At 29.8% G+C, this 17165-nt stretch overlaps 4 protein-coding genes across 4 annotated transcripts in view; 3 read left to right on the forward strand and 1 right to left on the reverse strand.

Annotated features, from left to right (window-relative positions):
• The window catches only part of LOC100742893 (zinc finger MIZ domain-containing protein 1), a 25656-nt gene extending 21012 nt beyond the window's left edge, over positions 1–4644 (forward strand). The window contains exons 3-11 of the mRNA XM_003487212.4: positions 1–62; positions 220–543; positions 873–1512; positions 1606–1952; positions 2040–2225; positions 2304–2446; positions 2537–3029; positions 3115–3348; positions 3434–4644. Of these exons, the coding sequence (XP_003487260.1) occupies positions 1–62; positions 220–543; positions 873–1512; positions 1606–1952; positions 2040–2225; positions 2304–2446; positions 2537–3029; positions 3115–3348; positions 3434–3571 (2567 nt within the window). The 3' untranslated portion in view covers positions 3572–4644. The remainder of the gene's footprint in view (positions 63–219; positions 544–872; positions 1513–1605; positions 1953–2039; positions 2226–2303; positions 2447–2536; positions 3030–3114; positions 3349–3433) is intronic.
• A 3819-nt stretch (positions 4645–8463) lies between these two features.
• Positions 8464–12705, forward strand: LOC100743099 (caspase-1-like). The gene is made up of 4 exons (XM_003487214.4): positions 8464–8748; positions 9088–9350; positions 9491–9796; positions 10072–12705. The coding sequence occupies exons 1-4, from the start codon at positions 8669–8671 to the stop codon at positions 10320–10322; spliced, it is 900 nt and encodes a 299-aa protein (XP_003487262.1). The 5' UTR covers positions 8464–8668; the 3' UTR covers positions 10323–12705.
• Positions 12706–12868: 163 nt separating this feature from the next.
• LOC100743218 (ADP-ribosylation factor-like protein 13B) lies at positions 12869–15180 on the reverse strand. Its single transcript, XM_003487215.4, has 8 exons — positions 14858–15180; positions 14716–14786; positions 14418–14551; positions 14177–14292; positions 13835–14011; positions 13586–13760; positions 13474–13507; positions 12869–13407 (listed from the first exon to the last, which is right to left on the reverse strand). Exons 1-8 carry the CDS (start codon positions 14914–14916, stop codon positions 13106–13108), a joined length of 1068 nt encoding a protein of 355 aa, XP_003487263.1. The 5' UTR covers positions 14917–15180; the 3' UTR covers positions 12869–13105.
• Positions 15181–15367: 187 nt separating this feature from the next.
• Positions 15368–17110, forward strand: LOC100743340 (pyrroline-5-carboxylate reductase). Its single transcript, XM_003487216.4, has 6 exons — positions 15368–15845; positions 15936–16189; positions 16268–16349; positions 16432–16568; positions 16644–16855; positions 16922–17110. Exons 1-6 carry the CDS (start codon positions 15758–15760, stop codon positions 16998–17000), a joined length of 852 nt encoding a protein of 283 aa, XP_003487264.1. The 5' UTR covers positions 15368–15757; the 3' UTR covers positions 17001–17110.
• Positions 17111–17165: the final 55 nt, after the last annotated feature.

Genomic DNA, 17165 nt, shown 5'->3' on the forward strand with positions numbered 1-17165 from the left:
CCGCCACTGCTAGCGTGGTGGCCATGCAGGACCGCCAAGACATCCCCGCACAATTTAACCAGGTACTATTTTTCCCCCTTTTATATTTGCTCTTCGGAAACTACGCGACCGACTCTTATCTTCAGTTATCTTCTTTAGTCTTTTTTTTCATCTTCACATAAAAATTAGTTTATTTTAAAAGAGAAATTGTTTAAGTAACGTATTATATGTTGATTACAGATGCAGGGCCAACATGGAATACCGCATCAAACTTACAACGCAGGGTACGCCCAGAGAGGACCAATGGCCGGAATGGGGCCAGTCGGGATGAGCAACTTTAATAGCATGGGCACGATGAGCCCAATGCACTCTATGAATTCTATGAATTCGATGAACAGTATGAATGGCATGAACTCGATGAATCCTATGTCGATGGGTGGTATGAATGGTATGAATGGTATAAACGGAATGACCCCCATGAGCTCTATGAGTAACATGGGTAATATGGGCATGAACAATATGATGGGACCTAACAACATGCAAATGAACAAAATGAGCATGCAAGTACGTGAAGTATCGAATTCATTTTATAATTCATACACTTAAAGCGAAAATGGACTAAACTACACGCTCTTTTGGATATAAATTTGTAAGCTGTATTAATTATATAAGAGGGGAAGAATTCATTTTATTTCTATTACGTGTGCACATCTATTGTAGACAGAAAATTACTGAGTTTGTTAAGTGTTTGAGTTAGTCCACTTTTGCTCTCAATGTCTTAACTCTCCTTTTATTATCTCAGATTTATGGTAGAATGCTATTATTCAGCAAATAGTAGAGTATGTATTTTTTAATGTTCTTGACTTATGACTTATATTACCATATATTTTCAGGCTCAACCTCACCAAGGCTATCCAAGGAGACTAGCGCCTTATCCAAACCCCGCAATGCATATGGCGCAAAAGAGGCAACAAGGCCCGTACGCGGGTCCTAACCCGGCTGCAATGCAGCCAGCCTTCAGCGGCATGTCGTCGTCACAGTATCCGACCAATTACCCTAGTGCAGCGAGGCCGAATTTTCAACCTCAATACCAACCTATGCAGAGTATGAATCCGTCGGCTGCTGGCTTTGGGCCTAACTCTATGATACGGAGTAATAACATGAGACAAACTGCGCCTTCATACAACACCGCTAATCAGGCTACTAGTAACCAATATTACGGTAGTAACGGTATACCGGTTAGTATGGGACCTACGACGGTTGGGAATCAGTTCGTTGGTCATCAACCAAACTCAGGATACGCCGGTAGTGCGTCTTCGTATGGTGCAACTGGTGCTGCAACCAGTCAATATCAACAAGATGTTGCATCAATGAGAACGACAGGCGCGGGGAATTTAAATTACCAACACAGTCCTATTCCCGGTAATCCGACTCCGCCGTTGACACCAGCCACCAGTATGCCTCCTTACATCAGTCCAAATCCGGATATTAAGCCTAATTTCAACGAAATGAAATCACCGGTTAATATTCAGAGTAAGTTAAATTCATGCTTTGATCATATATTTAAAATTAATATATTAAAATAGAATGGAGCATCAATAACTAATATTTTCCCGTTTTGTACAGAGGATGATGAGTTAAGATTAACATTCCCCGTGAGGGATGGCATTATTCTTCCACCCTTCCGCTTAGAACATAATCTGGCTGTAAGCAATCATGTTTTCCAACTGAAATCCACGGTACATCAAACGTTGATGTGGCGATCTGATCTGGAACTGCAACTCAAGTGTTTCCACCATGAGGATAGGCAAATGAACACGAATTGGCCAGCGAGCGTGCAAGTTTCTGTAAACGCTACGCCGTTAGTTATTGATCGTGGTGAGAATAAAACATCTCATAAGCCTTTATACCTGAAAGATGTTTGTCAACCTGGAAGAAACACGATACAAATTACTGTATCGGCATGTTGTTGTGTAAGTTTGTTTTATCTTCATATGCTCACAGTCTTAAAATTTAATTTTTACATGCGGTAATATGAATTTCTTTCTTTTTATTTGCAGTCTCATTTGTTCGTGCTTCAATTAGTTCATCGACCAAGTGTGAGAAGCGTACTTCATGGCTTGTTACGTAAAAGGCTACTAATGGCGGAGCATTGTATTGCTAAAATTAAACGGAATTTCAATAATACTATTTCAAATAACGGTATACAGTCGGAGAAAGATGTCGTAGAACAAACAGCACTTAAGGTAGATATTTAACACCATATTTAACATATTACGCTTATGTTTTTTATTATATTTATCATGCAAATTATTTTATTATAGGTATCCTTAAAATGTCCTATTACTTTTAAACGTATTACACTGCCAGCTAGAGGACATGACTGTAAACATATTCAGTGCTTTGATTTGGAGTCATACCTACAGCTAAATTGTGAACGAGGAGCTTGGCGATGTCCTGTATGCTCGTAAGTAATTTTTTAACAATTTTCTTTTCGATTATAAAACTAAACGCATTTTGTTCAAGTTTCACATAATTTTGTTTCTATTATATATAGAAAACCTGCACAATTAGAAGGTTTAGAAGTTGATCAATATATGTGGGGCATTTTGAACACTCTAAACACTGCAGAAGTGGAAGAAGTTACGATAGATTCGATGGCGAATTGGAAACCAGCAAAGAATTTAACTGCTGGTATTAAATCTGAAGAAGAAAATGATTGTAAGAGAATGACAAAGGCAATGTCACCTGGAAGTATGAACATGCCTACTATGAATAATTGGGATATGAATCAAGCAATGAGTCCATACATACCACCTGATATGAGTAGCATTGTAAGCGGCTCTATGATGAATAATACACCAACCACGTACGGAAATAATAACATCAATCATCGGAATTCATCAGGAGGATCTTTCGATATTAATTCCGGAGCGAATACGAATACCAATAATGATTATACTAATGGAACTGGGCCTCTTTCGCACTTAAACGAATCGGTGAACTCTTTAGATCCTCTGAATGCTATGGAAAAATCACTTAACGATCAAGTATGTTCTAAGCTCAGAATTATTCTATAACTATATATAACCTTTCATAGATCATTTGTTAAATATTTTGTCCTTATTTTTACAGATGCCCCACACACCTCATACACCCCATACTCCTCACACACCACACACACCAGGTGGTGGAAACAGTGGTCCACCAAGTGTTCCTCCTGCATCCCAAGAGTCCACTGGAAACCTCAACACATCTGGTAATACGAATACAAACATAACCAACGATACTGCAGATATACCGTCAGATTTAAATTTTGACCCAGCTGCGGTAATAGATGGCGAGGGTACAGGTCAAGAAGCATTGAATGTAAGTAATAATCTACATTTTCTTAATATTTAAAGTATTTTTATATGTTCGTGTGATATTTATTCCTTATTATATTATGTTGTAGCTCTTACCAGATAATGTTGTGGATCCGATGGAATTACTTTCATATCTAGATCCACCAGATCTGAATACCCCTCCCAGCAGCGGCGCTAGCAGTGGTAACCCCTCATCAAGTGATGATATATTAGCACTTTTTGAATAAAGATAACGGGCATCTCGTAAGAGAAATAATCAAATTGCGACCCTGACGTTACGAAAGAAAACTATATCGGCAGGTTTGCATCCTACTACAAATATATTTCTAATCGAATGAAGATATTTGTAGTGAGCAATTTCAAAAACGTATTGGGGTCACTGTTGGGTGCTCTCACCTAATTCAATGGTACAAAAAATCTTAGCTCTAATTATAATATTCCTATCAACAAAGTTAGGGCATATTATTAGATTTAAAGACGATGACTTTTAATTAATAGGCGAAACAAAGCACCACGTTGTAGTGCTTGTTTGTAAAGATATTATTGCATGGATTATGTTTAGTCCTTTGATATTGGAAATATATATTTCCAATAGTAACGCGTTCTATAACATTGTGCCGGGCATATGTTCCAGAACTAATCATCGCAAATATACCACAATTATATTAATTGTGTTCAAAAAACAATGGTAATCCAATTTTTTAATATCGAATATAGAATAATGTTTTGCACAAAGGGTTTTACATATAGATTAATATTATGGAAAAATGTTCATCTGATACAATAAATGTGCAATACGATCAACATATTTACATATGTACATTTTATACATATTACCATTTATCTATTTTTTCATTCCAAAATAAGTTTTTATAGAGACAATATTCAAGAAATCTACCACAGGATGTAGAATTAATTAATATTATGTTTGGTACAATAAATTGATAACCTTTTATTAATAGATTTTAAAAAATCGTATAGCACATTTATACAATTTTATATTGAAAACGTGGACTTCTGAGGTTAATGTGTACATAACATTGGAATATGATTTTAGAAACCTTATATTAATATGTCATTGAAAATTAAACTAATATTAATAAATTTATGATTTTGGAATATTTGCTTGACAAAATGTGCTGTGCTATTTCAAAGACTTCACTTTGAAGCTTTCCCTGCAATACAATCTTTACCTCAGAACCGGTCTACTCGCATTCAAGGCTATGATGGACCTACATCACAACAGAACTACGATTGTACAGTAACATTTGTAAATAAGTTTTAATCGAAAAAAAATAGGTAAGACATTCATCTGTTGTGAATTACCCTGCTTATTGATGGATATAGCGCATATAGTGTTCCTTTCCTTTAGATTAGATGATTAGTGACAACAGATGAAACAGAATCGAGGGCATATCGGGCTTCACACTGGGAATTATATTTGGTATGGTGTATCTCTTGTGCTTTTGAAAGAAATACGTAATTCAGAAATATTTAAGTTATGCCGGATGAAATATATTACTTCGCTTTTTAAGCAAATAATTTTTATTTAAAAATCTATACATTGATATTGAATTTATTGATGAAATGTTATTTACATTGCTACTTCGATAAATATTATGTATATAGATTTAACAAAAAAAAAGAGAAAATATATAGAAAAATTTCCTACTTTTTCTTTTAAGTCATAGAAATTTTTTAAATTTTTTTAAAGAAATTTATCAAAATGTAATAATGAAATACATAATCGATGAAAATAACAAGATATTTTTATAACATACAAAATCTCGAAAGATACATCAAAACCTATATACCTACATATACATATGTTTATATATATATAGGATTTATTTTCACATTTTAATGTAGAAGAATTATATTAATAATTATGTTAATAAAAACAAATGTATCATTTTAGTTATTATTTTTATTAAAAGCAGGAGAAACTTTGTAATATTAAAACAATTAGATTAACATTGACCTAAGTTTATAAAAAAGGAGAGACAGATAATAAATTATATTACACCAAATGTTTAGACGAAATCAACTTTTACACAGAATCAGTATTAGAAAATAAATTCTATATAACAGAATTAGCACAAATTCTCAAAGGAACTGATTTTTCGTTCAATGAAACTTCAGATTTAGAGTTATATGTATATAACACTACTGCCAGAGTGAAACCGCCCATGGCCCCCAGCTTGTGTAGTAGTTATGACATTTATATCTTTTGTGATTTAAAAAGAAGATATACTTACAATGATTCATGTAGGTTATACAAATTTTATATAAAAATGTATTTATATTCCAGTGTGCAACAATAGCGCACACTGACGGATTAGATGCGGTCAAGTTTCTATTCATATAACTATTATAATATTATTGAAAATAGGATAATAATAATACTTACATTAAGCGAGATTATTGTATATTACTTGTATATATGATAAATAGATTAATAATATAAGAAAAGTGGCAAATACTTATTGGCCAGTTATAATAGTAAAATAATTATCGTATTTCTCAGAACCAAACATACAAGCGTTGTATGAGAATACTTTAAAACTAGAAAATATAACATGTAAATGGATACAGGATAATAACAGTTCAAATACTGCACTGTTATTTCTAATAGAATTATTACTTACTTATTAAAGACATAATTATCAAAAAAAGTTTATTCAAATTGTAAGCTTTACTTAGGATTGCCAGAAAGTAGGCACATGCAACGTTGTTGCAATTGTATATAGGCAATGTCTACCTATACCTACTTAATAATATCCTAAAATACATGATACACGGTCTTGGTTTACAAGTTGTAGAGCTTTATAAATATCTGCACAAAATTATAAGTTTTTGTGAAAATATTAGAAAGAGTAAAATGTTAAAGGAGAATCAAAGCTTACTGTATTATTATTGATTAATTTTTAACAATTGAGTAATATACTTCCTGATAAATTTTGCTCATCTAAAAATGAATAATTTTATACTGAAAAGATCTAACTTTTAGAAAAAAATATTACTAGTAAATAATAAAGATCACATTTTAAATCTTGAATATGGAACATTAAATTACCTATTTGCAATATCGTTTAAAGTCAGTTCAGATTATTATAAGTCTCTACAACTTAATGATTATATACCTATTTATCTATTGTTAGGAGGCCTATGATTTGATCCTACAGTGCGCCACTGAAAACTTAAATGATCAAATGTCATGTGTGTTGTCTTGTCCAAGACCCGAAAAACTTCACTAAAAAAATAAAATATTTTCATGTAATATGACACAGCTGTACCTACTTATGGCACATTGAACATATTCAATGGATCCAACAAAGCTTTAGAGCTTGTTGATAAGCATTTAAGAATAATTAATAATTTCATTTTGTTGTTAAGTTACAATGCGTATTATTTTAAATTTATTAAAAATTTAATGTAGTTTAGATGATCAGTTTTAAATACTATATAACATTTATAGATATTCATAACTTTTTATTATCCACGAAAACTGGACATGGACCAAATTTTGATTATACGCGGGATTTATAGAAATCGATAAATTTCGGAAATAACAAGTGTTCGTATATTTTGAGTATCTAAAAACATTAAAAGCTGTGCAGATTGCTTTAACATAATTTCACATATTTAACAATAAGATAAATGTGTTTTAAGCATTGCCAAAGAGAATAAAAATTGAAGCTATAGAATAACCCAACGAACTTAGTTTACATACAAGATTATACTTTTGGTAGAATAAGAAACGGTCACAAGTTTACTAGTCTGCAATTAGAATTAACGATTTCTCGTCTTTGGATAGGTATTCCGCTCCATTGTAGTAAAAGTTAATGTTATAATACGTATAAATACAAGCATAAGTTAAATAATTTAATTGATTAAAATAGTGATTTAGAGGTGGAAAAATGTCAAGTTTCTCTTTAAATCAGTAAATTATGTGGCTCGATTTTTATTCTACCAGTAACAATGTTTTTATATCAATAAGATTTTTATAAATCTACTTGCGATTACTACCCGAAATTTTTCATAAATCATTCAAAAATTTCCTAGATAAGTCATAATGATGTTACATTAATCGATACACAAAATATACGTATTTATCATAGTCGCCATAAGTGATTGGTACAGGTTTGTGTAAAAATAAAAAGTAATACAAAAAGTGTACGTTACGAAAAAAACACTGATATCATTGGTTACATTCATGTAAAAAATTTTAATACACAAAGACCAGTTTATAATATGTATGACAGACACCGCATTGTTTCTCGATAACAGTTAGAAACATTCAATAAAAAAGTCATAAAATATTGAACACTTGTACCATTCTTAGATCAATTTTCCTACAGCTCAATCTATCAAAAGAAATATATTTTGAAGATAATATGGTCGCGGTAAAATATAAATTGTTGAACAAACGAAAATAATTGTTGTATTCATACAACATATTCAATAAAATAGTTAGCATTAATTTGACATCAAATAATTTTATTATAATAATTTTATAATAACATAATAATAAATTTATTATAATAACTTAAAACGTAAACCATTTCCGGGTCAAGATAAGACATAACAACATAGTGATGGAAATATAACTTATAAATTCTTTCCATGAGTATTATTATAAATATAATATCAGCATCAACAGATATCAATTTTCAAAATTGAATCGAGTAAATATTGTTCTACTTTTACTATATTTATTACAACGTTTATCTTTTTATAGAGTATAGTATTTTTCTATGTAGTGTATATGAAAAAATACATTAAACATAATGATTTTTAGACGTTATATTTAACCTTCAAATCTCTTACCATGATGACACTTGCTTTTGCTTCAAAATGTTTTTATCACGACATATAAACAGGTCTGACCGTGGTCCGGACATTCGCTAGGGAAAGCCATCTGTCTGTTGAGTCGAAAAATGTTAAGATGGCGAGGAAAAATAGCTCTCCTTTTGCAAAGCAGACACAGATGAGTGGAGTGTCGCTGTCTCTGCCTGAGGTAATATAGTACCTATGTGTATATATAAATATATATACATGTATATTTTACGCATGCGCAGATCATGACCTTTTCTTGTCCTCCATCTTGATTTTCTTCAACTCAGGAAACGGACGGTTTCATCAGTGTGGTTTCGGTATAAGAATTTTCAGATCTGTATCTGTAGTTTCTATGTTTGTTTGTAGTAGTGTGTAGTAACTAACAGTATATGAGTCACGACGCGCGCTATAGCGCGCCATTATACTCTCTATTCTTCTATAAACTGCATTATTCGCTGTGGGAACTATTTTCAAAGTAAAAAACGATGTACTCAATAGAAAGTGATAGTATAAACAATAGTAACAAATACAGTGATGATGTCGCAGATGCGTTGGTATTTTCGGGGTAAGATTTAATGCATCATGTACACATAATTAATCGTACAATGTGTCCCAATAATACAATCACTCTGATATATTTTCGTTGTTTTTTATATTGTATATTGATAGATGTTATTTATTTGCATGAAATTCTGAATTGTAAGAAAATATATTTATTCCTAGAGTTAATTATAAACAATTTTATTTTGTTATGAATTCAATTTTTATTATTTACATTACAATATGTTAATAGAAAAATAATAAAGTGTCCATAAAACAATGAAAATGAATTACAAATCCCGGATAATTTAATTTTGTGTGTAATCAGTTACAATTTTGCATGCTATTTTTTTTTATTTTCCAGAAACAGCGTCAGTCCTCTCAAGGGCCCTTTATTACAAACGGCACCCACAGACCGCTATGCCCTATATTACAACATGAATCATGCAAAACGTGGATTAGCTATTATTTTTAACCATGAATTTTTCACTATTACACATCTTAAACCAAGATGTGGAACAAATGTTGATTGTGAAAATCTTGTCAATACATTTAAAGATCTTGGTTTTGAAGTAAATGATTTTCATAATTGCACACATAGAGATATAATGAAAAATTTAGAAAGAGGTACTTGGTTGATGTTTCCTTTTCATAATTTTGAACTTTGTTTTTAATCACAAGAAAAATATGTTTTGGGTTTTGCATGAAGACATATAAATGAAGATGCATTGAATAGACTTTTTCAAGTTATAACTTTCTTTTTACAGTTGCTGACATGGACCATTCTGAACATGATTGCCTAGTTGTAGCTATATTAAGCCATGGAGATTTAGGAATACTTTATGCTCATGATACTTCTTATAAGCCTGACTCCATTTGGTCTCTCTTTACATCTGATAGATGCCCTACGCTTGCTGGCAAACCAAAACTATTTTTTATACAAGCTTGTCAAGGGGATAAATTAGATGCTGGTACAACATTAAAAGAACGTACAGAAACTGATGGTGAATCAGTTACAACATTCCGTATACCATGTCACGCAGATTTTTTAATTGCATACTCCACAATACCAGGTAAATATAACTTCAAGATAAAGTTGATTTTGAATCCATTATATTTTTATTATATTATTAAATATATAATTTATTTGTCTGTTATAAATACAGACATTCAGAATAATATTAAATGGTTTCACTTTCATGATTAAATAATTTAACGATACATGCTGAAAAACTCAGAAATAGTTTTACCTTTTTTTTAGGAGAAATTATTTTTACATTTTTATATATCCGCAAGGGAAAATTTTTTTCAATTAATATAGTTTAAAAAATATTATTTGTATATATAGGTTATTATTCTTGGAGAAATACTACTCGCGGCTCGTGGTTCATGCAAGCGTTGTGCCTAGAACTACGAAAAAATGGTACTCGCCATGACTTGTTACATTTGCTCACATTTGTTTCTCTGCGAATTGCTGTTGATTTTGAATCCAATACTCCAGATAATATCACAATGCATCAACAAAAACAAATTCCATGCATTACGTCGATGTTAACTCGTCTAGTAATGTTTACACCTCCTAAAAATAAAATTGTATAGTCGTTTTATGCACGAAAGATTTATGATATATGATATGCTATAAAGTACATATATATATATATGTATTTTTTTAATTACAAATAATGATACCTTTCCAAGTAAGTGGGTATCGCATTTTTACATATTTTACATTTTACATCTCATTCTTTTAACATTGTTCTCTGTTGTTAGTTTGGAATGTGTATCTATTATGGGCTCTACAGTCCACAAGGTATAAAAAGTTAACTTTGCCTGGTCAATGTCAGCATTATATACCGCTATTTGACAAAGTTCAGGGAAAATTGATAGCAATTTTGCTCATATTACAGTGGGTCTTCAAGATTTTCCCCGAACTTCGTCGAGGAGCAGTGTCTAATGTTGACAATAGCCGGTCAAGGTCGACTCCACATTCTGTACTCTTTACTTCTTCTATTTCCTGCTACTCTCAGTTTCATTGTACTCATTTTTTTCTTTCCTCCTCCTTTTTGAAAAATTAATCCTTTGCCATACCATTTAACTCGGAAGAATTCGGGCCCAAACGTTGCGCCCGAATGGTAGGGAAAGGAGTTGAAGCGACGGAGACAGAGTGTCGGAACTTGCAATATGATATCGTGCAACTGAATGCGTTAGATAGTTGCGCCCGTGTTTAGAAAAAACACATCATTCGAGACATTCATACTTGGCCCGAGATTAAGACCACGAGCCTGACTCGTGATATTCAGGTTTAATTCAAAATTTTCATCGCGATTCAGACTCGTCAAAGGCAAAATGGCAAGGAATGGCAAGGCATTTTTGTTTCTTCCATGTTTGATTCTATTTTTTTTTTTTTTTTTTTTTTGTTGCTTTACCAACTTCAATTTGATATATTATATGTACATTATGTACCTTTATAGCATTAATCATATTGTTACTAGAAGTTCAAAGATAATATTTTACCTGTGCAAATTTCTACTTGATGTGACTTCAATGTAATGCATTTAAATGATAGCATTTATCTTATAAAAACTGCCATTATATATTATGCAATATTTGCACTACAAAACAAAACATTATAGCAATATAAAGTAGATTTTATGCTACATATAAATTTTTGTACTTGTCTAGATTAAGGAATCTTACAAATTTTATGTCTTTGTAAGATTGATATTTATAATAGAAATTTACAACAATAAGATCTCAAGCTATAATTTTTAACAGTTTTTAAATTATTAAAAAAACTGCATAGAATGGATGTAATAGTGGTCATGCAAAAATTTAATACAGTATATTCAAAACCATTATAAGTAAGATATATAATAAGTACAAATGAAAAGTAAAATTAAGACAACAGTGCTAAAACTATAGCTAAAATTGATTGCCTTTGTGATTGCTGCTTTATAAACAAAATTTTATAAGTAATTTATATATGACCTATACAATTTCGACATTATATTTTGAAAAAAGCTATTTTTTAACCATTGTAATGCAAAACAACTTAAGAAATATATATTTAATGCCTACTAAATATATTGTACAAAAGTCAGAAGGACAAAATCTGTGTCTTTTCATAACAAGCAATAGTCTAATCTTATCTAAAAAAGAATGAAATATTTTCAAGTTAGTAATAGATAAATATAACTTGCCTGATTAGAGTAGTTGTGATTATATAAGGTGCAATTACAACGAATATTACCTATTGTTAAGAGGATAAATATGAAATAAGCAAGGCAATTTGCATATACTTTTGGAATTGCTGATGCACATAAAGTGTTATGTTGCTTCATAGTTTGAAAAAAGGCATTATTAAATAAAGTAGATAAGAATTTAACAAAAAATACTAATATTATGGCAAAAATTACTATATTTGTAATTGAAATGGCATTATTATGATCTATAAAAACGTCTAGAAACGTGATATAACAGTCTTTCATAATAAAAGTATGTAATTTTAAAATACTGATTAATGCAATTTACAATATTTAACATCGCTTTTAATAGTTTGACCACTATGTTTTCATTGGTATGTCTATATACATGTAATGTAATTAGTATAAAATATTTTCCTTAAAGGAATATTCTTTATGTTATATGAGATACATTGTTCCTTACTGTTACAATTTTTAGTATAATTTTTCGATATATTATATTTAACAAAGTAGTTGCTCAACAAGATAATGTTACAGATAAGACAATGTTATGGAACTACTTACGATATTTATTATACTATAAATTGTGATAAGTATGCTTATGCGATACAATTTTTGCGCACTTTTACTGCTATTCTATAATCGAAAGTTTTTTAATGTCTTTATGCTATAGCTTTTATAAGTCTTTCATATATACTGTAATTCGTATATTTGCCGAACTTTTATGTACATGAATCTGTATGTAAATGTACAAGATATAATAAAGTTTAGATAAAAAACAGATGGTGTTTAATATCATAAAATAATTAAAATAATATACTATATATATATATATATATATATTAAAAATACATTATAAATATTTACATTATAAAATATAATGTAAATATGTCTTATAATATAAATATGAATGAAATGCGTATTATATTAAAGACAATGAAAAAAATATTTATATATATGTATTTCATGACTAGAACAAATGAATGTATACAAACATTATATACATAAACAATCGCTCACATAATAAGAAACATTGCTAATATTTTTTTCATGTTATATTAGATAAATATAAAAAATTCGTTGTTAAAATATTTTGCCTGGATATAATTTTAAATACATTGTATCATATTTTTTAATAATGGTCCCATATTATTACCTGTACAATTAAAAATATTGCTTTTATGTTACTTGCCTAGGAATATTAATTACTGTTATCTTATTTATAAAATGTGAATGCTCTGGAGCTGTATATGGACGATTATTTTTTGATCTAACTGCACGTGAATATGTATCTAGTGTTACTGGATTTAATATCGGTGGAAGTGTCTGAACATTCTGTTGAGATTCTAGAGTGTTTTGAGTAAATTTAACAGTTTCTGACATATCCTTAATTTCAGTGACAGATTCCTCAGTAGTCAGTGGTGCAGTCTTATTTCTATATGTAAACATTTTCTTTAGCTTTTTTCCATTTGCTACTATACCTGTATAAATGTGGTTTATAAATGTACTATAGTATTTACATTATTTTATATTTAAATAGTACATACCATTTTGAGAAACACTTGGTGCTTGAGCATCTTCCTAAAATTATAATATAATAAGTAAAATAGAAGCATAGTCTAACAAACAAACAAACAGAATAATTTTTAATAATATTACCCTTTTTAAAACTAGTTCTTTGATTGGCTTAAAGGGATTGGAATGGACTGATAGTCTTGATGGTGAATCTAATACTACGCTTTGTACTTCAATATTTCTTTCACTTTGAGCATTTTGATTTTTAAGTCTAGTATTTAAACTTGTATAGTTCTTCACTATTATATCCAGCAGCCATCTATATAATTTATTTATATTTAGTAAAAATTAAATTTTATATAATCAACATAGAATAAAAAGCTAACTACGTACTTGTATCCATTTTTAATACCTATAGTATTATCTTTTGACTGATCTCCTTTCCAAATACATGAACATATTTCTACTCTTGTGGGACATTTCATAGTATTAGCAGCATGTTCTATGTCTAAGTTTTCAACGAGATCTAATTCATCAATAGCTCCGTTTATATCCTGTTTGTTTGCAAGCCTATTATGAAATATAATGAAGAATATACACGAAAATCTTACTAAGTTAAATGTATATTACATATATGTATTTTTAGTGTAGTTAAGTGGTGCATATTATATCTACAAATGGTACTCCGTGCATGAACAACAATGCAAGTATAAGCAATACATTTAATTTTCTTACAACAACAATGGCTTTCCTGAAATATATTCATGTGAAATTAATTCACCAAATACAACTTTATTTTCTGTAAGACGGGAAATATCACTAGCATCCACCACGTATATAAGACCATGTATCTAAAAGATGGAAAACGGAAAGACAGGTTTCAAACAATATTATTAAGGATAGAAATAAAAGGATTATCTATATCCTAACTGCAATTGTAGCTAACGAAAGTGTTATACATTTATTAATTACTTACTCCATTATAGTATTTTGGCCATAAAGATCTGATTTGAGAGCTTCCACCAACATCATAAATTTTTACAGTGTATGATTTATATTTTAAAGATACTACATGGAACCCTATCGTAGGTAAAGTGGTTTTATCTGAATCTAATAAAAAAATATATAAATGATGTACTATTTAACTTTTTGGAAAAGTAATAAATTAAGGAAATTAAAATCGCAAATTAAAAAGATATTTGGAAAGTCAGTTATAATTGTCAACAAAAGTAAGATAAACAATTTTTTTAGCAAAATACACATATGTATGATACCTCCACTGATGCAGTTCAAAATCGAAGTTTTTCCCGCATTATCAAGACCCACAATAAGCAAGATAATACTCCTAAAAATTATATCATTATTAAATACATATTTTCTCATCAGTATGAGTGTTTTGATATATTAATTCATTACTTTTCGGCACATTTCTTCTTTTGTAACTTTTGCAATACGCTTCGCATACAATTACCCATTATAGTAAATTTATTTAATGTTGTATTTGGAAATCAATTTGTGTCATGTTGTATCATACATTTCTATATTTAAGAAATACGCTTAAATATAATAGGAAAAGAAAGACCATTTAACAATCATTGCACCAATTGCACGTCAAACGCACCAATTAACTATAGTTTCGTCAATGTAATAAAATGTAGCTTCATATAATCTAATGTTACATAAAGAGAGCTGTTATAAAACATTCATAATTCGTTTATCTCTTAATTTACATATATGATACAAAGAAACTATAAAATATCATCCAATGCAATATTATATAAAAAATCTATTATATAAAAAAGTTACATCAATTGCTATAAAGTTGAACATAAATTCAAGTATGAATTGTATTAAGGATAAAACAAATTTTTAAAATTCTATCAACATTTTCAAAATTATATTTTTATGTGACGCAATAGTTACTTAATGACATTTTATCAGTTTACTTCTTTTCAGTCTCTTTCTATGTTCCTTTCATACTTCGTGACATTTCATATTTTCTTTCCAAATTTTCACTCTAATTACGCGCTTAAAAATATAAAAAAAAATTTGTTTGAAAATATATAAGAAAGCAGTTCAATATCAAACATCCAATAAAACGTATTTAATAAATAATAGGCAGAAAACTCGTGTCATTTAATCTATAATTTATCTCTCATAACATCCGTTAAATGTCAGAAGTCCCAGCCAGAATACTTTGAAAACAGTACAAATATATTATACCTTGTCACATAAATTAAAATACACGTCACATATTTAATTATAAGTAATACGTACATTATTTGTATTTAAATTAATTATTAAGTACTAATAACCATGAATGACCATTTTTTGTCAACTAAGGTGGGTTTCATTGGTGGTGGAAATATGGCCAGTGCTATTGGTGCTGGTTTAATTCGTAAAGGTAATCGAATGTTATAATAATAATAATGATCACAATCTTAATAGTTAATTATAATTAATTTGGAATAACATCATTAATTTTTTGTTATAGGTATTTTAGATCCTAACAACGTATGGGTTTCTGCTCGTACTTCTAAAACTCTAAGCTTTTGGAACGACTTAGGTGCCCATGCTACTTTAAAAAATGGAGAAGTAGTGGATAATTGTGAAATCATATTTTTAGCTATGAAGCCTCAAATGCTTGATGATGCACTTAAATGTACCAAAGAAACAATGACAGTACATCATCACTATAAACTTTTTGTTTCAGTTCTTGTAGGAGTTACATTAGAGACTTTATCTAATGTAAAAATCATTATTATCAACACTATAAAGAAGCTATGTTCATAGAAACAAATTATAAAGTTGATTTCATATTTTCAGAAACTCAAATCTATTGTTAGTCATCCTAGAATAATTAGATGTATGCCTAACACTCCAATGATGGTTGGAGAAGGAATAACAGGTAAAAGAAAACATTGGCATCATGTATATAATTAATAAGAGTGTAATCTTCTTATATTTTCATATTTCAATGATATATATAGTATATTGTTCTGTGAATGCAACGGATCAAGATGAAATGATGGTAGAAGAATTATTGTCGTATATTGGTGTAACTGAACATGTTCCTCAGTCTCTTATGAATGCTATAGGTGCTCTTTCGGGATCTAGTCCCGCTTATGTAAATATGTCCGCTATTGTATATGTATTTACCAATTTTTTAAAGCCAAACATTAAGCTTAAACAAAATTTCCAGGCATATCTTGTTATAGAAGCATTAGCAGATGGTGCTGTAAAAATGGGCGTTCCAAGACCTATGGCAACAAAATTTGCAGCTCAAGTATTAGTTGGAGCTGGTAAAATGGTGTTAGAAACAGGCAAACATCCTGGTCAGTTAAAGGATGAGGTATGTTCTCCAGGAGGTACAACTATTGCAGGCATTCATGCTATGGAATGTGGGCAAGTCAGGTAAACTATGCATGAAATTATTATGTATATTAATATAATGTATAATATTACCAATTATATTTATAGAGCTTCTATGATGAATGCAATTGAAGCTGCAGTAAAGAGGGCAAATGAACTAACGTCCTTAACGTCCATAACACAATAAAGTTCAACATAAAGAAATGTATAAAATATCAAAGACATGTGATGATAAAATTACATTATTCCATTAATACTTTTTAAAAATATAATATTTTTATTTTTATGAATTTCAAATATTTCTAAGATATTTATTATTTGAAGGTGCAAAGAAAAAAAAAATTAAAAATAA

The sequence above is a fragment of the Bombus impatiens genome, unplaced genomic scaffold (assembly GCF_000188095.3).
Source record: "Bombus impatiens unplaced genomic scaffold, BIMP_2.2 scf_0144, whole genome shotgun sequence".
Classification (NCBI taxonomy): Eukaryota; Metazoa; Arthropoda; class Insecta; order Hymenoptera; family Apidae; genus Bombus; species Bombus impatiens.